The sequence below is a fragment of the Lynx canadensis genome, chromosome B4 (assembly GCF_007474595.2).
Source record: "Lynx canadensis isolate LIC74 chromosome B4, mLynCan4.pri.v2, whole genome shotgun sequence".
In the NCBI taxonomy this organism is placed as follows: Eukaryota; Metazoa; Chordata; class Mammalia; order Carnivora; family Felidae; genus Lynx; species Lynx canadensis.
The window spans coordinates 38447691-38474046 of NC_044309.1; the positions used below are offsets into that span (position 1 = coordinate 38447691).

The following is a 26356-nucleotide window of genomic DNA, read 5'->3' on the forward strand; positions in this document are numbered from 1 at the left end:
TCTCTCTCTCTCTCTCTCCCTCTGTATCTCCCCCTTTCTCCCTCTCTCTCTCCCTCCCTCTGTCCCTCCCCCACACATATGCTTGTGCTCTCTCTCTCTCTCTCTCTCTCAAAAATAAATAAACATTAAAAAAATGGGATCTTCCTACAAAAATGGCTCTAGGCTCAGATGGTTTTACTAGTGAATTATATGTCAAATATTTAAAGAAGAAAAATACCAATCTCACACAAGCTTTTTCAGAAAATATGTGAGGAGAGGACACTTTCTAACTTGTGTCATAAGCTCAGTCAGCATTACTGATTACCAGAGAAGGTAAGAGAAAATTACAGGTTAACATGTCTCATAAATATAATAGAAAAATCTGCAACAGAATATTAGTGAATAAAACCTAGCAATATTTAAAAACGATAATACATTATGACAAGATGTTGGCTCAACATTTGAAGACAATCTATGGAGGTCAATGCATTATCTGAATGAAGGAGAAAGGTCACACATCATTTTAATAAATGTAGAAAAAGCACATGACAAAATTCAGTGCCAATCATGATAAAAGCTCTTAGCAAATTATAAATAGAACTTCTTCATCTGAAAAAAGACTCATAGAAAGCCTACAGCTGACATTATACTCAGTGGTGACATTTATATATTATTGGAACAAAGATGCCGGCCTTCTATTTTATTGAATGTTTTACTTCATGGCAGTCCTTGCCAGTGCAGTAAAATAAGCACCAAAAAAAAAAAAAAAAAAAAAAAAAGAACAAAAAATATAAGACATATAGATAGGAAAAAAAGTAAAATTGTCTTCATTCACAAGTGAGAAGATTTTTTTACATGGAAAAACAAAAGAATCTATGGAAAATCACACTAGAATTAGTATATGAAGGGAGCAAGTCTGCAAAATGCAAGGTCATATGCAGAGTGACATAAAACAATCAGAAAATAAAATTTTAGAAAATCATATACAGTACCATAAAATAAAAATAGTTGAGAATAAATTTAATGAAAGAAATGCAAGACTTCTAAAATCTGTAAAACATTGCAGAGAGAAATTAAAGAAGACCTAAATAAATGGAAGTCTGTATCAGTGTTCTTGGATTGTAAAACTCAATATTGCTAAGATATCAATTCTCTCCAAATTCATCTATAGATTCAGTGCAATTCCAATCAACTCCAGGAGGCTGTTCTTTGTGAATTAATAAGCAGATTCTAAAATGTATATGGAAATGCATAAGATCTAAAAAAAAAAAAAAACAAACAGAATAACCTTGTAAAATAACTAGGACTCACACTACTTTATTTCTTTTTTTTTTAATTAAACATTTTTTTAAGGTTTATTTTTGAGAGAGAGAGGGACAGAGTGTGAGCGAGGGAGGGGCAGAGAGAGAGGGAGACACAGAATCTGAAGCAGGGTCCAGGCTCTGAGCTGTCAGCACAGAGCCCAACATGGGACTCAAACTCATGAACCATGGGATCATGACCTGAGCTGAAGTCGGACACTTAACCGACTGAGCCACTAGGTGCCCCACTACTTTATTTCAAAGTTAATACTAAGTTACAGAAATTGAGTTAGTTTTGAATTGGCTTATATATGGAACAGATTAGAGAATGCACCAATATATAGTTAATTAAACTTTGACAAAGTTGGCAAGGTAATTCGATGGTGGAAATGATAGTCTATTCTATAAATGGTGCTTACACCATCTATTTTGTGTAAAAAATGAACTCACATCCCTAATTTACACCACATAAAAAATTAATTTGACATGAATCATAGACCTAAAGGTAAAAGCCATAACTATAAAACTTCTGGAGGAAAACATAGGAGAATATTTTTGTGACCTTGGGGTAGACAAAGATTAGACAAGACACAAATAATTCTAATCATTAAAAATTTAAAAAACACCTAAAACCTTAAAAATGTTTTAAAAAATAAAGAGGAGCACCTGGGTGGGTTTGTGGGTTCGAGCCCCACGTCAGGCTCTGTGCTGATAGCTCAGAGCCTGGAGCCTGTTTTGGATTTTGTGTCTCCCTCTCTCTCTGCCCCTCCCCTGTTCACGCTCTGTCTCTGTCTCTCTCAAAAATAAATAAACATTAAAAAAATAAAAACAAAGCAACCTAAAAAGTTGGCCGTTGTCAAAACTAAAAACTGCTTTTCAAAGACAACATTAAGAAAACAAAAAACCCATCATAGATCGGAAGAAGATATTAACAACATGTATATCTGAAAAAAGATTTGTTTCCAGAATTATATAAATTCCTACAATTCAATAAGGAAAAGACAAATAGCTCTAGAAAAAAAGTGGTCAAAAGACTCAAATAGACACATCATAGAAGATCTATATGAATAGCCAATAAGCATATGAAAATTTACCTACATCAATAGGTATCAGGGAAATGCAATTAAAACTACAATGAGATACCAGTTCATATCTACAAGAATGAATAAAATTTCAAAAAGGGATAATACTAAGTTATTGGCATATAGAACAGCTCGAGTGCTCATACATTGCTGGTGGGATCATGAACCAAAGCAACTATTTTGGAAAGCTGTTTGGCACTTTCTTATGAAATTAAACACCTACTAGCAAACCCACTTCTAGGTATTTACTGAAGGAAAATGAATATATATCCTCAAAAATATACAAGAATGTTTGTACCAGCCTTATTTGCAACTGTCCAAATAGTCATCAACAAGTGAATGGATGTTCGTATAATGGAATGCTAGTCAACAACAAGAACAAGAAAAAAGAAACAAACCTTGGATATGTGCACTAAAGTCAGTGAATATCAAAAACCTTATGTTGAGCAAAGGAAGCCATACATACCATATGATTCAATTTATATGAAGGCAGAAGGAAGCTTTAGTGATAGAAGTTGGATGATTAGTCATCTGGATGGGGGTGGGGATTGACTGTCAAGGGGGATCAAGGACTTCCTAAGGGGAGGAAAATGTTCTATATCTTGATTATGGTAGTTGTCCCACAGGTGTATGTGAGTCAAAACTCTTACACCTAACCACGCATTTAAAATATGTGCTTTTTGGGGTGCCTGGGTGACTCAGTCGGTTAAGTGTCTGACTCTTGGTTTCAGCTCAGGTCATGAAGTCATGGTTAGTGAGTTCAAACCCTGTGTCAAGCTCCATGCTGCCAGTGCAGAGCCTGCTTGGGATTCTCTCTCTCTCCCTCTCTTTCTGCCCTTCCCATGCACTCTCCTCCCCCTCCTCCCAATAAATAAATAAACTTAAAAATAAAATAAAATAAAAAAATAAAATAAAATAAAATAAAATAAAATAAAATAAAATATGTAGTATATGCAAGTTATACTAAAATTATACTATAATCCCAATATTACTGGTGATGAGTTAGTCAGAAGTGTTTGCTGATAGCTTGAACGGACAAAGATCCCGGCGTCACCACCATACACAGATGAATTGTGTTCTCCTTAGGTTGGAGATAGTTGTAAAGGGTAACCTACTTTCTCTTTTACCACAAAGTACTAGAATAATGGTAGATTAAGAAACACTTTCTATTCTTAAAAAAAATCAAACAAAAAAGTATGCACCTCCCACACACAAACCACAAAAACATGCAAAACACAAACCTCCTCCAATAACCTGTTCAATGACAATTTTCTCACTGTAGCAGAACATTCTGCTTCAGGTTTAACTTAAATCCAGCAAGTTGCATTGCACTAATTTCTACTTTTGTTCTTTGGTAAATGGAAGCTTTCCCAGGGCTGGCCAGGAATTTCTTCTCTTACAGTACAAAATTATCTTCCTTGGGTAGTGTTTTAAGGCTGGAGACGTTTGTAATTGTGCAGGTAGCCCCTGGTCCAGCTGCCTTACAATACTCTCCTGCAACTCAGCTTAATTATGTCTTTGAGATTTTCATTTTTAAAGATTTTATTTTTAAGTAATCTCTACACCCAAAATGGGGCTCAAACTCACAATCCTGAGACCAAGAGTTGCATGCTCCACTGACTGAGCCAGGCAGGTGCCCCCAGCATTGAGATTCTTGAAAAATTGGCAGGACAGTCTTGGGGTCGATGATCTTGGTGTACTCCCAGGTGCCTTGAATAAATTGACATTGCCTTTCCTTTCCTTCCATAACAGGAAATGCTGAAGGATGAGGTGCGGACACTCACCTACCGGAACTCCATGTATCACAACAAGCATGTGTTCAAGGACAAAGTGGTGCTGGACGTTGGGAGTGGTACCGGGATCCTTTCCATGTTTGCTGCCAAAGCAGGGGCCAAGAAGGTGTTTGGGGTGAGCATGCCACATCCTCTCTCCTGTTGGCTTTTGTAGAGATAGCCCTTGCCTCCCACCTTCTCCTGCCCTCCCTACAAGTACAAGCCCAGGTCCACCCCTTGCTGGGGCCACATCCTTGAAGAGGAGTAGAGAAAAATTGAGTGTGACTCTCAGGAGGTGTGGCAAGATCCCACGACTCCCTATCATCCAGGCATTGCTTCTGGCCCCTTGCCCTGACAAATGCTGATATTTACAGAGGATTTTTGACTTTCTGAAAATCATTCTGGTGTTATCATTACCTTAGAGAATTTAGTCCTAGCATCAGCTTGAAAAGCAGCGCAGTGTGAGCTTTGCCTTGAATCTCTGCCTTTATAGTCATGAGATGTGTGACCATGGACAATTCACTTCTGTACCTCAGTTTCCCCATCTATTAAATGGTCATAACAACAACACCTTGCTCATGGGGTGATTGTGAAGAAGAAGTTGAGTTTAATACATATGTAAAGTGCTTTAGAACAGGGCTTAGCATATGACCAACACTCAGTGTTTGATATTAATATAGTTAGGATAAGGCCCTAGCGGATAACAAGACAATCTCCTTTCTTTGTTCTTTGAAGGGCAAGTTGGTAGGTTTAAATTCTGCTCTGGTCACTGAGGTCTTCCAGATAGAAATGGAGGCTGACCCTCTGGGAAGCTTCCCAGCCTTCCTCTGGCTGCCACCAAACAGTTGCACATGGACTGATGACAGGGAGGCTGAGGGTCTGGACCTGGGAAGAAACTGTGAAAAAGAAGAGCTCTGCACAGCTGGCTGATGTGTGAAAAATGCAGTGGGTCCAAGGCTGGAATATGAAAATTAATCTTGGTCCAAATTAAAGACACGCTACAGTCAAACTCCCAGCACATGCACAAGATAGCTGTTTGCAGAGGCCCGTGGGAGCTGAGCAGCTTTTAGTAGGGCTTTGTTCTCTGTGCTTTTAGCTGGTTGTCCTGCAGCTTGTGCTGACAACTCCAGGCCCCCAGGTTGACCAGAGCCCTCCAAAACCCCTTGCCACCCACCCCTACTTGGCCTCAGAGGCCGGCCCCTGAGTCCCCCAGCAGGGACAGCATTCCCCCTCGGCACCTGACTTGGACAGTGCTTGGGCTGCAGAGGGTCTTCTAGAAACCCGGGACATCCTCAAGGCATCTCTGCCACAGACCGAACTGGAAAAGCCATGATGTATTCAGCTGAGACACTTGTGATGAGGTGGGCCAATCCGGGTGCCTCAGGTCAAGTGCTGCCCTTCCCTACCTTCCAGCTTTCCTTCACTGGGCTCTCCTCACCAGGAGGGAGGCTTTCTAGAAATGGACAGACTCCACTTCCTGTGATCACACAGCCTGGGGGTGGGGCTTGATTCACCTAGCCATGCTCCTGCTTTCCCTGCCAGCCTTGTCTCTGAGGCCTCGTCCTGGTCTGGGACATGGGTAGCTGAGGGCTGAGCAGGGAAAGGGTAGGGCTGCCCCTCACTGGCTTCCAAGTGGCCAGCGGCTCCAGCTAAGGAGCTGTCAGGAGACATCCACTCAGCGCCTTCCAGCTGTGGTGACTATCCCAGCTGTCCCAATCCGTCTGCCTCCTGATCTGTTGCTGTCACAGCCTTTATAAACAACTCCCACATGTAGCTGGACCTCTTTCCTGATGGCTCATTTCACAGTCTGTCCTGATCCAGGCTCCCCCTCTGCCCACTGCTCTTCTCCAGAGAGAGGGAGAGAAGGAGAGAGGGAGAAGGAGAGAGAAATAAGAGGGAGAGGGAGAGAGAGAAGGAGAGAAAGATGGAGAGGGGGCAGGAGAAGGGGGAGGGGGAGGGGGGAAGAGAGGGAGAGAGAAATAGAAGGAGGGAGAGGGAAAGAGAGGAGAGAAAGAGGTAGGGGGGAGGAGGGAGAGAGAGAGAGAGAGAGGGAGAGAGAGAGAGAGAGAGAGAGAGAGAGAAGAACAGGGGAAAGGAAAGCAGGGGACAGAAGACAGGAAAAGAGGAAGGAGGACTGTGAAGCTGCCAAGGTCCTGGGGCCTGGGGCCGTCAGTGCTCTCAATTGTTCGCATGCTTTGGCTTATTTAATCCTCATGATGACCACATTAAACAGGGACTGTTTCCTCACTTATGAGGGAACTGAGGCATAGTTAGAGAGTGGCCAAGGCCTGATGTGAATCCAGGCCTCCTGCCTCCAGAATATGTGTTCTTCACCACGAAACCGCACAGCCTCTTGCAGATGGATGCCAACGTGGCAAGGAGGGGGAAAGAATTGGAGAGAAACACAGTCCCACAGAAAGTGGGATCAAAGGCCACAGGACCTCTTAGTCCAGGAAAGGGCCCATCCTCTTGGGCTCTGAGCCTGGCCTAGGTCTATCTTCTCTGACAAAGCAACCCCTACTTGATCCTGCAGGTGCCCTCATCCATCCCCAAGGCTTTTATGGAGGCTGTGGGCCAGCCCCTCAGTCCTCCTATGCAAATACTCTCTCCTCTGGTTCCAGCATCCCCTGGCTGTCTCCTGACACATGCCCCAGGTGTGGACCTGATCTCCCGCTCTTCCCATAAGGTCCTGCTCTCAGCTGATGCTTGGCTAATTTTTCACATATCTTGGCCCTTTACTTAGGAGATTTGGGGAGACTGGAAATACTTGTAGATTAAAAGGAATTAACCATCTCAAAGGTGAACACTGCAGAAAGGGTAAGAATTGACTTGTGCATGACGTGTGTGGCAGGATGGATCTCAAGACTGGTCCTGAGTCCCTGACCGTGGCATTTTCCTGATGGTCCCTATCCTGGAATGTGCCCAGTTCAGCAGGGAGGTTGGGAGGGAGTGGGTAGAGTACAGCAGCTAGGCAACCTCATCCCATTCTCCTCTGGCTAGGAGGAGACCTGCCAGGTCTTACTGAATCTCCCAAGTTGGATGCCAGGTCTTCCATTGTGGAGCAGCGGATGGAAGTCAGCCTCCTTACAGCAAAGGCAGCCAGATTCAATGCAAGAGCCACAGGCCTGAAAATTGGGAGGGATGCACTGTAGTTTTCAGTCTGCTGTATGAAAAAATAGCTGAGGGGCGCCTGGGTGGCGCAGTCGGTTAAGCGTCCGACTTCAGCCAGGTCACGATCTCGCGGTCCGTGAGTTCGAGCCCCGCGTCGGGCTCTGGGCTGATGGCTCAGAGCCTGGAGCCTGTTTCTGATTCTGTGTCTCCCTCTCTCTCTGCCCCTCCCCCGTTCATGCTCTGTCTCTCTCTGTCCCAAAAATAAATAAACGTTGAAAAAAAAATTAAAAAAAAAAAAAAGAAAAAATAGCTGAATGACTGTGGGCGGGTCACTGTACCCATCTAGGCTCAGCTTATTTGTCTGTTAAATAGGAGCTAGACAGGCTGTGATCTTTTTTACACCTTTCTCCTTTGTTCTGTGCCCTTTCTAGATTGAATGTTCCAGTATTTCTGACTACTCAGAGAAGATCATTAAGGCCAACCACTTGGACAACAGTAAGATATACCTCTGTGTGTTTTCCCATGGACAGAGGGAGTGAGGGGGTTTACACTTTCTTGTTTGGGTGGTATAGACTGATGTAAGAGGGAAAAGTACAGAGCACTTGGCCTTGGGAAGGTGGAGCCTGGTGGAGGCTCTATTAGCAGGACTGAACCCACAGGATTCTGAGGTTCCCAATCCCAGCCATGTCAGCCAAGGGCACGTTATTCCCAGCGCAGCTTTCATGGCTTAGCTGCCATGCCTTCTGCTTGGCCCCAGCTGTAGGCATTCTATTGAGTTTTGCAAAATGGCAGCTATTCCTCCTCTTCTTCCCTCTCCACAACCCCATCCCTACCTCTCCCTTTCAGCAAACCAGTGGCATCCTAGCAGACCCCAGGCTCTGCCTTTGGAGAAATGTGGTCCTCTACTGCCCATGGGCTGTCTTGCTGATAATGCTGTCTTGGCAATTAGGCTGCCTTTGGGAGTGGGACCTTCTCCAAGCTGGTGTCTGATTATAAATAGAGGTGCCTTCCCTTCCCTTCCTCCCTTCACTCCTTACCCATGCATTGCAACCTTTCCCAGGCCCCTCTTCCTGGAAAACTATTTTGAACACACTCACACCCACAAGTGTCCCCAATCCAAAGAACTCCTTGCATCTTTTATTAGTCAACTGGATGAGATTTAGCCTCTAGGCCCTGTGCTGAGCTGGGCCATACATAGGGTTTGTAAACTAGGAAAACAAGTTTGACTTTTTTCCCCTAAGGATGATAGAGGCATTTTGGAGACTATTATGCAAAGAAAAGTATTTCCTATGGGGTATGGATTAGAATGTGTTGTAGGCCTCAAGAGTGTAAGCAGAGACACATTAGGAGGCTGTTTCAGTGCTCAGGGGACATGCTATGGCATGGACCAGGGTGGTGGCAGTGGAGGTGGAGAAAAGTGATCACTTTGGGCTAGAGGTAAGGGGGTCTACTGATGAGATGCATATGGAAATGATAAAAAAGATATGAGCAAGAGCTATTTTGTTGCCTTGAGTAACTGGGTGGATGGTGGAAGACAGAAAGTAGAGAACTTCTGGGGATGATGGGAGGGAGAAAGAAATCAAGAATTCTCTTTCGCACATGTCAGGTTTGAGATGGACATCCAGTGGACTTGTTAAGCAAGAGTAAATTTATGAGTTTATATTTCAGGGAGATCCAGCACATGGGATTTGGGAGTCTTCAGCATATGGATGTTATTTGAAGCCACAAGATGATGTCACTTAGGCTTAAAGTATAGCTGGAGGAAGAAATGGACCAAAGATAGGGCTCTGGGGCATTTCAACATTTGGAAGCCAGTCAGAGGAGAAAGGGCCAGTAAGAGGCAGAGAAGATACACCCAGTGAGGCTGATGGACATTCAAGAGAGAGAGATGCACCATGAAGCCAAGGGAAGGAGGAAGGGGCGACTATAGGGAATGCTCAGAGATCAAGTAAGGGAAGAACAGAGAAGTGACCATTGCATTTGGCCACATGGAGGCCATAGGTGTTCTAAACAAGAGCAGACTCAATGCTGGGGTGGGGACTGAATTTCAGTTAGAGTAGGATAAATTGTGGAGGGAAGGCTATAAATAAGTCTTCTTGCTGTGCCGGGGAGCAGGAGAATGGAACTGTAGCTACAGGTGAACGTGGGGCCAAGGCAGGTAGTTGTTTTTAAGGGCAGGAGATATGAAAACATGTGTGTCTGATTCAGTTGTCCAGTAGACAGGCACATACAGGAAAAAGAAAAGTCAGTCATGAGGCCCTTGGGTCCAGAACACAGGTATAGGGGTTGGTCTTTCCCTGGGAGTAGGGACAGTTTAGCCACAGAAACAGATGGAGACTGAGGAGTGTGGCTCCAGATAGAGGTGGGCTGCTGGTGGAAAGCCCCCCAGTTTGTTGCTTCCATTTTCTTTTCAAAGAATGAGACAGTGATTGGCAGAGAAGAGGGGGATGAGAAAAGATGTGGGAAACGATGGAATGGTCTTTCAGAAGGAGGGAGGGAGGCAAATATGCTGGACTGGTGGGGATTGCTGGAGATGAATCAGCATAGATATGCAATAAGCTCAGTCCTTGTGTGAGTTTCTCCTTACCACGCTCACCAGCTTGGGTGTGAGGAGGGCCGCCTGGGTGGGGGCTTTGATAGTGGGTGGGGGCACACAAGTTCTTTTCAATAATGGATCATGGAATTTTAGCTGGGTAAGGCAGGAAGTGAGGAAGGGATGGGGGGTGGTAGGTGAGTGACAATGAAAAAGTTAGCGGTATTGGGGAGGCCACGAGCAGAGGTCCAGAGGCCTTTTTCCAGCTTGAGTAGAGGACATGTTTCCCTGACCTCTGACTTTGGTGTCCAGTCTCTCCTGGTTCACTTCGGGCAGCCAGCTATCCTGCACACTCCTCAGAACAGTCCCTGACATGGGCAGAAGGGAAAGAGAGGTGAGCTCTCTACTTGCCTACTAAAGATAGGAAAAGAAAACTGGCCAATTCCTTCTCTGCAAGGGTGCAATAGCCTGACATCCATGTGTTTTCATCTGACATCCCTTTCTCCAACTCTGTGACATAGGGCAAGAGGTTTCCCCCATTTAACAGATGGGGAAACTGAGGTAGGAGAGGTAGGGCAGAAATTTGGTCTTGGTTCTTGCTCCTGTACTCTCTCCTGAAGTGTGTTTACATTGATGTGGAAGCCCCAGGAGTGGCTGCCAATCCTGAAAATGAAAATTAAAACCTGTTAGAAGAAGAGGGTGGGGACAAATTGATGTCTGATCAGACACCCTCCCAGTACCACCCCTGGGCTCCAAGGGGCCTTCAAAGGACATTTAGACCATTCCCTGCCTCTGTACAGGTTCAGTTGCGCAGTGAAGCCTGACCTTGGAGGGACGGTCTGCCTTCCCTGTCCCCCTGACTCTTCATCTGTCTCTTGCTACCAATTCTCTTGGGATCTGGAACTATAGCCCCCCAAGCTTGCAAAGGGCAGCTGCTTGCAGCCATTGGTAGCAGTGTGTAGAGTGGGCCTGAGTGAGAGTGGGGGAGAATAGTCCCTGTGAGGAGTGCCTGACTTTGGGAGAAGGGAGGTTTGGGTCTGAAAGTATGCCAGGAAAAAGAAGCCAATAACCCCTCATCATGCCCTCTAATTCACACCTCGAGAGCTTTCCCTCTCTGCCTCTCCTCTGCTTCAGCTTCCTGTAATTTTTTTTAATGTTTGTTTATTTTTGAGAGAGACAGAGACAGAGTGTGAGCGGGGGAGGAGCAGAGAGAGAAGGAGACACAGAATCTGAAGCAGGGTCCAGGCTCTGAGCTGTCAGCACAGAGCCCGACGCGGGGCTTGAACCCACGAACGGTGAGATCATGACCTGAGCCAAAGTGGGACACTTAACTGACTAAGCCACCCAGGCACCCCCTGTAATTTGGTTTATTTCCCTTCCTATCTTTATCACTTCTTTCCTTTAACCTTCAAAACATTCCAATATATAGACAAGGTACAACTTTTTTTTTTTTTCCTGAACACTTTGAGAGCAAGTTGTTGACATGATGCCCCATCAGCCCCAAATACATGCATATGCGTGTCATACAAACAGGGACATTTCCCTGCATAGCCACACTGTGACCATCAAAATCAGGAGACTAACGTTCTTCCATGATCATTAGCTAGTGCTCAGATCCCGCTTATGTCTGCCACTTGTTGAAATAACATCCCTTAGAGTAAAAGGAATCACCTTCTTAAAAAAATTTTTTTAACGTTTATTTTTGAGAGAGAGAGAGAGAGAGAGAAAGAAAGTGAGCAGGGGAGGGACAGAGAGAGGGAGACGCAGAATCTGAAGCAGGCTCCAGGCTCCAAGCTGTCAGCACAGAGTCTGACGCAGGGCTCGAACTCATGAACCATGAGATCATGTCCTGAGCTGAAGTCAGACACTGAACTAACTGAGCCACCCAGGCGCTCCTAAAAGGACTCAGTTTCAAACCACATGTTGCATTTAGTTGCCACATCTCTGGTTTCCTTCAGGCTGGAGTGGCCAGATGCTCCTCAACTCTTGTTGCCTTGATGCTTGACAATTGCAGGCTAGAGTTCTGTAGAATGTCCCTCAGGTGGGGGCATGTGATGCTTCTGCAAGATTGGGTTCAGATCATGCCTCCTGGCAGGAGTTCGCGGAGATGCTGTGTCCTTTTTCCTGCACGCTCTTGGGGACATGCAGTTTTGATTTGTCCTGTTACCGACAGCATTTGCTTTGATCACTGCTTCTGGTGATGTCTGCCAGGCTTCTCCATGGTCAAGTTGCTCTTTCTCCCTTTGTAATTAGTAAGATTTTCTAGGTGAAGTGGTTTGAAACCATGTAAATATTTCATTCCTCATCATTAATTTCCTATTTTATTCAATAGGTTACATCTATTATTAAAGGTACTTATTTTGATACACGAATTGTTCCTAATTTGGTCATGGGAGCACCTTTAAGCTGGCTTCTGTGTCCTTTTGACATTCCTTCTTTATTTTTTGTGAGCTTTCTTATTTTCTGGCACTAACGTTCCAGTCTCATCTTGTGCTTTCCACGGCTTTGTTTTAGAATCAGCTGTTTCTCCAAGGAGTCATGAGTCCATTTACTGGACAATGGCATTTAGAAACTAGAATCTGGGGCTAAATGTGCTCATTGATTTTAGGGTGTTGAGGCCCCCAGGCTGCTTCAGTAGAAAGAACTAGAGAATGTGTGTGTGTGTGTGTGTGTGTGTGTGTGTTTACATACACATTTACATAACGTGTGCTTCTGAATCTATGTATACATACTGTCAAGTGTAAGTCCATGTGCTACCCCACCTCCTGCTCTAACCAGCACTGCAGGGTCCTCTAACTTTCTCTCTTCCCATGTTTGCAATTCCTTTCTCTGACAGTGAAAAACCTGGCTCCTACTATTCTTCTTTTTTTTTTTTAAGGTTTATGTATTTTTGAGATAGAGATAGAGATAGAGAGCAACCATGCAAGCGGGGGAGGTGCAGAGAAAAGGGAACAGAGGATCCAAAGCGGGCTTGGAGTTGACAGGCTGACAGAAGCCAGCCTGATGCGGGGCTCAAACTCATGAACCACGAGATCTTGACCTGAGCCAAAGTCGGCTACCCAACCTACTGAGCCACCCAGGCTGCTCTGGCTCCCAGTATTCTTAATATGTTTACTCATTGAAACCATCCCCCTGGATGTACACCATCTCCCATTGTCACCACCTCCTACCCTATGCAGACGTGTCTGTCACCCCGTGTTGGGCTCTGACACTGGCATGGGTACTCTCCTCTCCCTGCTTAGACTCCAGCTTGCAGAGCCAGGCTGCTTCCCATGCAGCAGCCCTCTCGGCCCCTTGGACTTTACTCTCCCATCCCAGGCCACCTCTTCATGCCCTGCTTACCACACTGCCCCCACACTGCTCAAGCTTCAACACCCCATGCTGGACTGTTGTGCAGGTACACACACACCCTTTCTGGGCTGCCTAGACATCTAGTTTGCTCAGCCGCATTCTTAGCATGCAATCATCCCAGGCGCTGTACTTTGATGGCTCACACTTGATTCTCTACTAGTGAGCAAAGGCCCAAGAGGGACAAACCCTTATCTCCAAGTAAATAGCCAACCCCATGCCTCATTCCTCATACATACAGTGTACCGAGGAGGAGGGAACACCAGGCCCAGGGGCCTTTACAAGGCAAAGTTGTTTCCACTTCTTCCTTCCTGGGCTTAGCAACAGGTGGGTGGAGCCGGTGAGACCGCCCAGGGCCCTGTCTGCTGCACCCGCTCGCTCAGCCTTGGCATGTGTACTGGAAAGAGGACAGCTTGACTGTACAAATGCTTCCATGGAAATGCTTTTGAAATGTTGCAACAGCCAATTGTGTGGGGCTTGGGAGCGTAGGTGTACAGACATAAATAACAACACAGGACATAAAATACCTGCTACCCAGAATCAATCAATCTCTCTCCCCCTCCACCTCCATACAGCTCCTGGGGCTGGATTTATTCACGTGTAGACACACACCTCCACGAAGCCACCTGCAGTGGTCATGCAGCCTTCACATGGCTTCTTCCACATGCATGGCCCACTCACGTGCTCAGAGACTCCTGTTTGACTTTGACTTCCTCCTTTTCCCTGCTGCGGAGCTGAGTGCGCTACCAAGATGCTTAGAAAGGTAGATTTGTTTGTGAAGATTGACATAGGAGCTCAGGGATGGATAAAATTTTTATAGCTCTAGAAACAAAAAAGTTATAACCCATTTACTTCTCAGGAAACTCAAGGGAGAAAGTGTATCCCTCCTTTCCTTTCTCTTTTCCTGCCTGTGCACGTCCTAAAGTATTAAGTGTCACAGACGAAGAAGCCTGAGCACACAGCAGAGTGGCAATGGACAGAGCATGCTCCACAACGTAACAGTAGAGATGGTTCTGTCCCATCGCTTGGACTTTCTGATCTACCACCTGCTGCCCAGAGAGGAGCTATGTCCCCGCACAGCGTGCAGGGCTATTCGGGGATGAGAGACAGTGTTCACAGAGTGACTAATGCCAGGCTTCGTGTGTGGTAGGTGCTCAAACATTAAGTGTAGGTCCTTTCAGCCTTCATGTTCTACACTTTGCTCTTTCTTGGCTGCACACGCACCCTGAGACTTTTGGAGATGACGCTTCAATCCTCTGCTGCGGCAGGTTTTCTCCGCGCCCCGGGGCATGCAGCCTTGGGATGGTTCGCCTGATAGGAACCCTGCCACCAGCCACTTGGGATCGGTGGTTGTGAGGAGCACTTGTTTCCGGGGGTGGGGGAATCCTCCTCCCTGCAGCCTTGCCAAGGCTCCCTTCCTTTCCTCCGGGCCACCTCCTTCCTTTCCTTCCTTTCCTCCCTTCCTTTCCTCCAGGAGTAGGAGCCTCCTGTCATGTGGCAGCCCTTTGTCCACATCCCCCGACGATGATGACACCCTCCCAGATCCTACACTCTTTGCTTGGTTTGAGCCACTGTCTCCCCCTCACCCTTGGAGTTGTGCTAAGAAATAAGCCCAACCCGGAGACGGGAGGGACCCAGATGCTGTGCTTCTGACACCATGGCTCCAACTTCCTTCCATTAGCAATTGTGGAAAATGCAATGTCATCTGGTGCTGAGATGGAATCAGCTACAGCCTGTCGTCTGTCCGTATCCATATCTGTTGACTATCAGAATTACTGCCCAGCTGGAGCTCCTAACCTATGTCTTGAATCCAAACGGAGAATCACACTTCTTATTCATATTAGACTTCCTGTTGGTAGATTTGGTCCTTCCTTACAACTACTCAGGCTTTTGAGAGAGCATGGCTCTTCTGGGGTCATTGTTCTCTGCTTGCTGTTCCCACATTTTTGATGGGTGCCCTGGGGTGAGTGTGGAAGCTCTCGTAGGCTGGTCTGTGTTCAGCTCTTGATCAGTGCCTTTGAATACAGCCAAATAGCCAGTGGCAAATCCATATGATAAGGATGCTGTGGGGGCAAGGCCTTGTCAGAGCTCCTGTTGGAGGTCCCCACATGGTACACTGCAGGCAGGGGAGTGAAGAGCACTTACTCTGGAACCGGACTTCCTGGTTCACGCTCAGTGCTGCCCGATTAGCTTGTGATCTTGGATACCTTATTTTTTGTGCCTTAGTTCCCCCATCTGTGAAATGGGAGCAACAACACGTCATAGGGTCATTGTGACGATTCCATGTTACTGCACGTAAAACTGTGGCATGCTGAGACAGGCTCCTACAGGCTCCTGAGGGCCAACTGTTAAATTTTCAGTGTATTTGTAGAACAGATGAAGTCACTTTGGTGGCTTGAAATTGGCCACAGTGGGAATATTTACACCACAGAAACCAGCAAATGCTACAAATCAGGGCTACTTTCCCCTGGAGACCCAGTTGTTAAGTATCTACCAGCACACCACTGTTAAAACACAATGGTGTCCCATAGGCAGTAAGCAGCCAAGAAATTTTAGCATCGTTATTATTATTTCATTTGTTAACTTGACTAATAACTCTGTCAAAAGAAAAAATGAGGTTAATCAGATATAATTTTTTTTAATGAACCTGTACTAGTGACTCCTGGCAATTGCTGCTTCCTTTCCTAACTGCTCGTGAAGAAGCCTATTAATAATCTTAGGGCTGGGTTTCACGCCCTTGTTTCTTCAGGCATTGTTGTGCCACACTCCATGCCCTGTACCAGGTGCTGGGAGCCAATGGTGAACCTGACAGACAAGCTTTTTGCTCAGGTGAAGCTCACTTATCTCACGGAGAAGACAGACATAAGCGCAAGTGAACAGACATCATGATAAAATTACAAATGGTGAAAGGTCTTAGAAAGAAACATGATGGAGTCATTGAGAAAAGTGGGGTGCCCACTTCTGACTGGGGGATCGCAATGGCATGATGGAACTGGCTCACAGTTCACACCCCTTGTGAGAGCTGATCCTGCACTTTTCTTCCCAACTGTGCATGGGTGACATCCCAGCGTGAACAACAGAAATCAGCCATGGTGGAAATATTTACACCACCGACACCAGCAGGTGCCTTTTTCCCCCTCCTGGAGCCAGTTTTAGACACTGACCAGCACAGCACTGGAAGTGCGGAAACTTCTGGATCTAGGGCACTGAGGCACAGACTTAACTAGTGAAGAAGCCACCTGCTGAGTAGACAGACATGTATCACACAGAGGGACCACTGGTGCCAGCTCCTTGAGATGGAAGACATTTTGTGCCTGTAAACGCTAAGTATTGGGTGACAGTGATACCTGGAATGATTTCAGAGTCCCAGAGCCTAGGGAAGGCTTTGCTGCCTTCTACATTCACACTGATTCAACCCTGTCCAGTACCCCTGCCTTCTTAATCCCTACCCTACTTGGCTAAGCCCCCACAATCCTCTGCCTGTGGCCAATGTGTGGGGTATGTACTCAGGCTGTGCCATGCTAGGGATTCTAAGTGGTGGGTGATAGGTTGGGGTGGGGTGAGTCCCAGGATGGTTTTGATTGCCCAAGTATTAGTCCAGCCAGTGCAGGGTGTCTGGGAAGGGAAGGGCTCGGGCCAAAGCTAGCAGGACTTCAGAGCTCTAGCTAAGCAGAGTAGGCCCTCAGTCCTCAAGGGAGCCAGAGCAGGTCAGGACATAAAGCCAGGCAGATTATGCACTAGGGGCAAGGCAGAAGCTCAAGCCCTATGTTCTTGGGTGAATGGGGGGTTATGGAAGAAAGAGGGGTACCATACTGAAGGTTCTACTATATGGAGGCTACATAGCACACAGGGCTCATCTATGCCATCTCCAGTTATGGGATCTGTTTGCTGCAGGGTATTTTCCAAGTTCCACCAGATATTGGGGGTAAAGTTATTGGTGTCTTCTTTCTTCCACCACCACTGGCCCAAGAATGGGGCTTACACTGACTGACCTTGTAAGAGAGGTTTATCCATGCATCTGGACCTTGGAGAAGATGAGGGCAGAAAGCTGAGGCAAGGTTGATACCAGGGAGGTGTCTCAGTTCCACCTCCACCACCCTGATGGCTCAAGATGGTTCTACCTCTCCTCACCCTACTAACCAACCTGACTGGCCTTCGGGAGAAGGATAGGTTAATCCTTGGCCTTCTCAGGTTTCTTTTCTCCCATCATTCCCAAGCAACTGCTTGGTGTCCACAACAATCCCACAATTGTTGTGGGTAAGTCAAGTATTATATCCACTGGCAGACAAAGGAGGGGAATCTCAGGGAGGCTGGTGACTTGTACCAGGGTTACACAATTGGCCTAGCCTTTGGCTCTACCTTTTGATTTCTCTAAATTCCAGTTCTCTCATTTAGGCAGATGGAATAATAAAACCAACCACACAGGTTCCTGTGAGGGTTATAGAGATAATGTAAGTGAAATCACTCTGCAAGCTGCTATTCAAATGCCAGCAATTTTTTACTATCATAATTAGGACTAGTTTGAGGATCTTTTGTCTTTGAACCCAAATATCCTTTTTTCAAAATTGCTTATTCATCCATTCATTCATTCAGTAATGATTTTTGAATGTTTGTGAGGGGTAAAGTGCTCTGCTAGGTCTCAGAAATAGGAAACTGAAATAGACAATTAAGAAGAGGAGATTGTAGCCTGGAGGTGAATCAGGCCCCCAGAAGCTGTTTGGCAGCTGGCATGGGTGTCGCCAAAATAGGCCTGTGAACAACATGGAAAAGGAGCTGAGGGGCAGCTGGTGTCCATGCTGTGGTGGGGGTGGCATCAGAGAGGCTCTACCACCTCAGAGTATGCTCCCTGCCTCACACTCATGACCCTCATGCCCACTCCTCCATTACACAAGATCTGCTCTGGGGAACAGAGGACTGTAAACTGGGGAGACTACTAACTCCAGACCTGTAGGGTCACCTGACTCTGATGGCTATGTGGGAGGCCCAAATGAGATCCGGCTGGCCCAATTTGGTTTTTGGTTTTTGGTTTTAGGTTTAATTTTTTAAATTTATTTTTAGTTTTTATTTGAGAGAGAGAGAGAAACAGAGAGAGAGAGAGAGAGAATCTTAAGCAGGCTCCACTCTTAGCATGGAGCCCAACATGGGGCTCGATCTCATGACCCTGGGACCATGACCCAAGCTGAAATCAAGAGTTGGACACTCAACTGACTGAGCCACCCAGTCACCCCATCTTTTTAAGTCAAACCAATGACCATGAGTCAGAATGGCTAGATTTCTGTAATGAACACTGAAGATGAAAAGAAAACAAATCCAAAAAAAGAAAAAAATCTGGATGTCTCATTTGCATACTTGAAATTACAGGGGAAGAATCTCCCAATTTAGAGTTTAGAGTTTATTGCTCCCTGTTGTGCACTTAGTTATGATTAATCATTCCAAAATTCACAAGCCATAGTCCTCTTATTTGAACAAACTTTTGATCATCTTTATGGAATAAAAACATAGCTCCAAAGAGTGACCTTAATGCAACCTTGAGTTAACACAGTGTTAGTGATGTGGGGATCAGATTGGGAGCAGTGTTCTACAGCCCATAGCTGCTCAGAACATGAGAATCAGTGGCTAAGATCCCCTTGAAAAAGCTTGACATGTAGAAGGGTTGGATGCCTGCACACTTCTTGGAGCCAACCTGCTGCCATGCACTGGCCAGTAGCCCCTGGTTAGGTGCCATAAAGCCTACCATAAGAGGTAGCATTTTGCAGACTAGGAAATTGAATCTGGGAGTTTAAGTGGTTGCCAGTGGTGACTATAGAAAACAGGAAGAATATCCCTGATGATTCAGCTGGGCAATTATATTTGGGTCCATGGAAACAATGTGGCCTCTTTCTTTAAAAATTGGTCCTAAGGAATTTGTACAAATTCGAGTCAAGCTGGAGGTTGGAGGTACATCTTCTTTATTGGTGTCAGCTACCAGTAAACTTTGCACAATGCCTTTTACATGCTCATACATACTTGAAGAATCAAAGCATTTTGGCACTGCAGAGCATCTTGGGGAATTTTAGGTTCAATCCCCCTCTTTTTTCTTCCTCCAATAAGGAAATCGAGGCCCCAAAGGAGAGGAACTGTTTGATCAAGGTTTGTTTGCTGTCGGCTGGAACAAAAATGAAGTTGTCTGTCTCCAGGGTGCCAACATGAGGTTGTGAAAATTGAGCACTCTACAGAAGCACCTGGGCAAGGGCATGAATGGGGTCTGGAATCCAGTTCACAACTGGCTGAGGGGAAGCCTACCTTTTTCCTTTCACATAAGGCCCATCTACTCACCAAGCCAAAGTAGGGGCTACATCTGCTCTGAGAAATGTTTGGATGCAGAAGGGTGATGTTAAATGAACAGAGACACAGACTGTTGATTTTTTAATAGGGTTAATTGATTCCTTCTGCCTTTCTGTGACCCACTCTCATTCTCTCTCCCTCTCCCTCTCTCTCTCTCTCTCTCTCTCTCTCTCTCCCTCTCCCTCCCTCTCTGTCTCTCTCTCTCATCTGTCTATCTGTCTTCCTACCTATCATCTGCTGTACCCATAGTGATCAAGATATAGCAACTAATGGATAGAGCGCTACTGCAGAGAACAGGGACAGCATTCACTCATGCTGGGGGACACCCAAGGAATATTGGGTGCATACCAATCTGTCAGACTGGACTATAAATTCTTGTCCATCTCTGCTTCTTGCCATCCTACTAGAGTCCTGTTCATGGAATCATTCTCAGTGAACCATATACTAGGCACTGAGAGTGGAGGCTGTGGTGCAACCACAGGCAGGAGAACACATCTTCCTGAGATACAAGGAGGTCACGATCTAATGTAAGAGATGGAGCAGACCTATAGCCTCACAGACACATGCAGGCATTAGGGAAGAGCCTGCAAGAAATGTGCAAAGAAAGAAGAAAGGGAAGCCACCTTGAGGGCATCACAGTAAGTGAAATAAGTCAGAAAGAGAAAGATAAATACTGTATGATTTCACTAGTAAGTGGAATTTAAAAAACAAAACAAAACAAAACCCAGACTCATAGATACAAAGAACAGATTGGTGGTTGCCAGAGGTATGGTAGGGGGTGGTGGGGGAATGGGTGAGGGGGATTAAGAGGTACAAACTTCCAGTTATAAAATAAATAAGTCATGGAGATGTAATGTACTGTATGAGGAATATAGACAATAATCTGTATCAACTTTGTATGGTGACAGATAGTAACTACATTTATGGTGGTGATCAGTTCACAATGTCAAATCACGGTGCTGTGTGCATGAAATTAATATCATGTCATTCTTCAAAAACAACAAATTTGCAAAAGTAAGACAAACCAGGCTTTGCACTCAAATAATGAGGCAGGTGGGTCAGGCATGTATTTGTCAGTTCTTTTTCAGAATGAGAAATAAGTTAGGCACTCGATTTGCATTTTCAAAAATCCCTTACTTTGTCCCTGTGTGAATCCTCTTGGTTCATCCTGCATCCTGCTTTTGCTTGAGCTCCTGCTCTTAAGTTGTGGAGCCCCCAGAGAAGCAGAGCTTTGATATCTCCTCTTCCTACCCCTTCTGAACATTTTGGAAGTGACTAGGCCTTCCTTAGGGGTAGGGCTCATGAGTAGCAGCCAAGAAAGCCACACAAGCTGGCGGCCTCACTTTAGAGTGATCAGGGCCACGTGCTCGCTTCGGCAGCACATATACTAGAGTGATCAGGGCCAATATGCTTCTGCAAAGTGTCTGACTCCTTACAGAGGAGGCCTTATCTGATTAAGCCTTGATTAAATGCCAGATATCAAAGAGCAAATCATCATTAGAGGCTACTAATGGGCATTCCATCACCTGTGTTTTCAATGTGAAGACATGAAGCAAAACCAGTGACCTGTGTGCCCTTTGTCATGCAGCAACCTCTAATCCAAATTAATTTTAATGAAGCTTAGATTCAGGACAGATCTGTTCTCTTTGTGTGTATGTATGTGTTTTTTTTCCACTCCTGAGTACAAGCTATTGTTCAATTTTCCCAGCAAAGCTCAGGCATGGTGTGATTTTTCAGAAGATGGTGCAGAAAGAGAATTTCAGAGCATGAATATGTGTATCCTTTCAGAGGAAATGTTCAGATGGAATCAGCCAACCAATACATCACCCTGTCAATTTCACAGCAACATCTAAGATAGTATTTGCTATGATCTTTACGGCAACAAATGTAAAAAGAGACTCCAAAATTATGTGTACGACTGTGTCAAATGATCAAAACCCCAAATAAGAAGTTTCCCCTGCCACAGAAGGATAGAAAGGTCTTGGAAGTGACTTATGAGCAGAGGCCACTAAGAGCAGGAGAGTGTTCCCAACCTTATCCCATTCACTTCTCTATCAGCTGGTCAGCAAGGCGGGGGAATGTCAGATGATGTCTACCTTCTGTTGAGCCCCGGCTAAGAACCTGGCACTTCACATTTGCTGTTTCATCAGATCAGTTCAACTACCCACTCAGTAGATACTATTCTCCCTGCTTATTCTCTGGGGAATCAGAGTTCAGTTAGGTCAAGTAACCTTTGGAAAGTCCTATAGTTAATAATGAGAAGATCAGGATTTAAACTCCCGACTACAGAGCCCATGCTCTTGTCAAGACACAAAGTTGCCTTCCTCATGAACCCACTGGGAGATGAGCCCTGGATGTGAACAGATGCAAGAGCAATAGGTATCCTTGCCCTTTGGATTTGAACCATCATGGCAGCCTAAAATGGGATGGGCACCATGATCAGAGTGTTAGAGTCATAGCATATCAGACCTGGTCTCTACTTCCACAGCCACCATTTAGCATCTCTAAGCTTCAGTTCTGAATGAGAATAATAATAATGCGTTTACTTCATAGAGTTGCTGGGAAGACCACATTATAGGGTGTATATCAAAAGCTTGGCACAGGGCCAGACACATAGTGACTGCTCAGTAGATTTTAGGAAGAAAACACACAAGTAGTTTGCAGTTCTTTTTGTATAACTAGCTTGGTGAGGGATGAGGTACGTCACATCTTAAAAGCAGAATCAGAACAGGGATAAAACCTGTAGGTCTGGCCCTGATGTGGGATGCTCATGGTTCCAGGCTAGGGTCCCTGCAAAGTGTGGCCGTGGGGTTCATATTTTCCAGTCATCACCATATTTAAGGGTAAAGTGGAAGAGGTGGAGCTGCCTGTGGAGAAGGTAGACATCATCATCAGCGAGTGGATGGGCTACTGTCTGTTCTATGAGTCAATGCTCAACACGGTGATCTTTGCCAGGGACAAGTGGCTGGTAAGTGTCCTGCATGCTGTCCCCTTGTTGGTCTGCTGGCTGTCCTGCTGCTCTACCCTTGGCCGACAGTCTAGGAAGAACATGAGTACTCCAGAGAGAGGTTGAGCTAAAAGGTCACCTCCTCCAGAACCCTCTCTTTAAACCAGATCTGCTTTAGAGGACAGAATGATGGTACCTAGGTCCAACATATCTATCACATTATTCTGTAGGTCTATCCTTGGCCTCTTTGGTCATAAACAACACCCATTCTCTGTTGTCAAGACAAAAATCTATTCTGATCAACAGGTGCTTAGGACTTATTTGGCTGCCAGGGAGCTGAGCATGCTTATGACCTTGGCTTCTCTGGGCTAAAGGTTATAACATCTTTTGCTGTTCCTCATAGACTAACATTTTCCCCAGTTCATTTGTTCTATTAACTCTACCTAAGTCCCTCAAATTCTCCTAGTTCCCAAAGAAAAACTGAGCATTGCCATCCTAACCCTAACCCTGGCCAAGGTGACAGTCTGCTGAATGAGAAATGCTGGCAAGGGGGTGCCTGTCTGGTGACTCTATGTGCAGTTCAAAATGTGATGTCTTTGTCAGGTGAATAGATTACGAGACCCATTTCCCCACAATTCATCAACAGAAACCTGGAGGGCTTATGTTTCCAGACCGGGCAGCATTGTACGTGGTAGCAATTGAAGACAGACAGTACAAGGACTTCAAAATCCACTGTAAGTCACCTTTTAAGTTTTCATTGGATATTTTTTTTTTGTACATTTGGGGTTGGAGACACTTCATTGGCCCTGAGATGAGCATCTGATCTCATGAATATAGCTGCTATGCCTATGGAGAGTTTACCTGTGACTTATTCTGGATTCTTCTGTCTAAATGTTTTCTTCTAGTCCCAAGGGTGGGAGGTCTACAGAGAGAAAATAAGCAATACAGCTGGTATAAGACACATATCCTGGACTGAGAGAATGAATGCAATGTGAATGAAAAATGAATCGAAGCAGCTGAAGCTGATTTTTGCAGAGCACATCAGGCCAGCTGGCTGGGATCCTGTGGAGGTTCAGTTATCTCAAAAGTCCACCACAGAGGGTCAGAAATGGCAGATTCCTAGCCAGGTCGACCATTCTCAATCCTGTCTCCATGCTACTCAAATTCTTCTTTGAGGTTCTTTTGGGGGAATGGACAGCAGTGGGGGTGGGGAGAGATGGAGACTATGTGTGTGCACATGGGTACATGCATATGTGTGTGTGCATGTTGGGCGTCTCATATCCAAACCTATATTTATACTGCTTTATCACCCGAAACCTTGTTCTCTTAGGGAAAAAAAAAAGCAAGCAAACAAAAAAACAAACAACCTCTCCAATGTTTTATCTGGTCCAAAAGGGATGCTTTGTTCTTTTCAATTTAGAGGGTAGCATTTCTTGGTGACACAAGTTAGGTCTTCAAGCTTATTCCAAATGTGTTTTTGTAAATTAGAAATGGCCATGTCTCCTCAACCAGAGCTAAACATGACAAAGGAGTAAAGAACCCCTCACACAGGCAAGCACGTGCATGATCCAACCCCAAGCATGAGGCAGAAACTCCACACAGTGATGGAGTCAGTAGACCTGCGGTTCCTACCCCTGCAGTGGACAAACCCTCCTTGGCAAGATTACCATGGAAGAGTTCACAGACTGAACATATGCTCAACGCCTTCTGCCCTGGGAGGCAGAGACTCCAGAGTTTGACAGAGTACTGCTCCATTGATTCACACAATTGCCATCTAAGTATTGCTAGTGCCCAACAATACCTCAGCTGGACTGTGCTATGGAATGTGAATATTTGTGCGTGTATGTTCAAACCCTTCTGGAAATATAACATCAAAACACAGATCACATTTGATGATAATATAACATCAGAGCCAGATCCAGGAGAAGACAGTAATGGGACAGTTATTTGAAGCTCTATGGCCTCTGTCTTCAGCCAGTCTGGTGTCATTTCTAACATTTGATGAGCAATGAGAGGGAGGGTGGCCTAGGTTAGATGATCATGATTCAAAGACTGTCAACCCTGGGTTCAAATCCTACCTGGATGACTGGAAACAAATTCTCTAACCCCTTTGACCTCAGAGATTATATTGCCAATCCCATACACTAGCACCATGAGGATTAAGTGAGATGATGTATATCAAAGGATGTGACAGTTCCTGGTGGTATATGGCACCAGACTGGACCTAGGCTCTGAACATGTCGCTAAGCCCCTTCTTGTTTGTAGCTCTGGCAAGCGAGACTGACTGCCAAGCTTGTTGGCCTCTGGTGGCTCAGAATGTAGGACAGGTGTGCTCTCACAGTAGATTGCAGAAACAACTCAACAGTGAACATTGATCAAATGCATGTAAAATAGGGCATATTTTGCCCTGGAGCTGCATTATAATGCAGCTTTTGGAGTTCTTGCTGTGTAACTATACTGAATAGTGTTTTGAGGAGAAACTTCAGGTGCATTCTTCATTCTTATGTGTAAATATTTATTGAGTCCTGACCCAGGGCACAGCTCTTTAAGGAACTTTTTCATGGTTTAAAAGCAAACATACCTTGCCCTCTCCCTTCCCCTGGATTGTGTTTGGGAACCTGTGGCATATGCATGTTGTAATGAGCCAGCTGGAGCTGGAGAGGACCCTGGGCAGACCCTGGGAGGTGCAAGAGGGCAATTGCTGCCACTCAGATGCCAGTCCAGGACTGGAGATCATGTGATTTAATCTCACACTGCTCACTTCAATTTTCATAGCTTCTGGGAATGGAAAAAAAATTACATCAGCCTCCTTTTTTCCCATAAAATGTTTGCTTTGGAGTCTTCTATCCAACCTCTGCCCCTCCAAAAAACCTCAACCCCCCCAAATAAAAATCATACATACATTTGAAATTTAAAACACTGTGAAGTTTTCCATTTAAAAATTTTTTAATGATATGTTTTTGTTTTTAGTAAAGGAAGTGAGCCCGTTTAGAAATCTGTTTCAAATAAACAGAGATTTTGGTTACTCTGAGTTCTAAATCAAAAGTAAAGCATAAAGGTTGCTGGTTGCTAAGGGAACAATTGTAAGCAAATTTCAAGAACCAGCTAAAAAAGAAAAATTTTAAAGTGGGGCAGGAGAATGAGACCAGCCTTGACCCGTTCATAAAGTAAATTGTTACAAAACAGCTTCCTCCTTGCCCCTCCCTTTCCCTTCTCCCCTCTTCCCCTCCTTCCCTCCCCTATCCTCTATTCCCTCCCCTCTCCTTTCTTCTCTCCTTTCCTTTCTCAACCACATGCAACATGGAAACACAAGAATGAGTGAAACACAGAAGTTGCCTTCAATATGCTCATTAACTGCTAGAGAACACACAAAAAGAGAAGTGAATGATTGGCATGTACTAGACTCACAGTACATATTTTGTTGAGTGAATGAGTGAACAAATAAAGGAATGAAAGTAAATAGTAAAGGAATGTTCAAGGTGTAGTGTTTAACCCCAAAAGAGGAGCAACCTTTATTTATTTATTTTTACATTTCTGCTATCGAGATTTATAGAATCTTAAAACTGGAAGGAAATGTGGTCAGTGTTGTATTTGATTTCTTAGCCAATACATGAACCTCACCCAATACGTGAATCTACAACCTACTGAGAGTCAGAGACATGGGGACCAGCTTTCTGGCTCATGAGAAGACAAAAAGGAAGGCCTCCTATGGAGTCAGTGGTGCCTGCTACTGGAGGGTTGAAAGGCAGGACCACTTGGAGGACTCAGTTGCTTTCCATGGGGTTCTTTTCCAACTTCACCCCCAACATCCAGAGTTCTATCCTCTGGCTGTCTCTGATTTTATAGAAGGAGTTGATTCCATTCTTGAGAGACTGAAATGTATGAAAGTTTTCCCTTCTGTCTAGAAGAGAAACTGTAATTAGCACCTCGTGGCACTTGCTCTATTTTTTTTTTTTATC

General features: G+C 45.1%; 1 protein-coding gene across 1 annotated transcript in view; it reads left to right on the forward strand.

The window, feature by feature from the left end:
* The window catches only part of PRMT8 (protein arginine methyltransferase 8), a 95703-nt gene that overhangs the window by 49680 nt on the left and 19667 nt on the right, over window positions 1–26356 (forward strand). The window contains exons 3-6 of the mRNA XM_030321449.1: window positions 4115–4270; window positions 7677–7740; window positions 22276–22418; window positions 23044–23131. Of these exons, the coding sequence (XP_030177309.1) occupies window positions 4115–4270; window positions 7677–7740; window positions 22276–22418; window positions 23044–23131 (451 nt within the window). The remainder of the gene's footprint in view (window positions 1–4114; window positions 4271–7676; window positions 7741–22275; window positions 22419–23043; window positions 23132–26356) is intronic.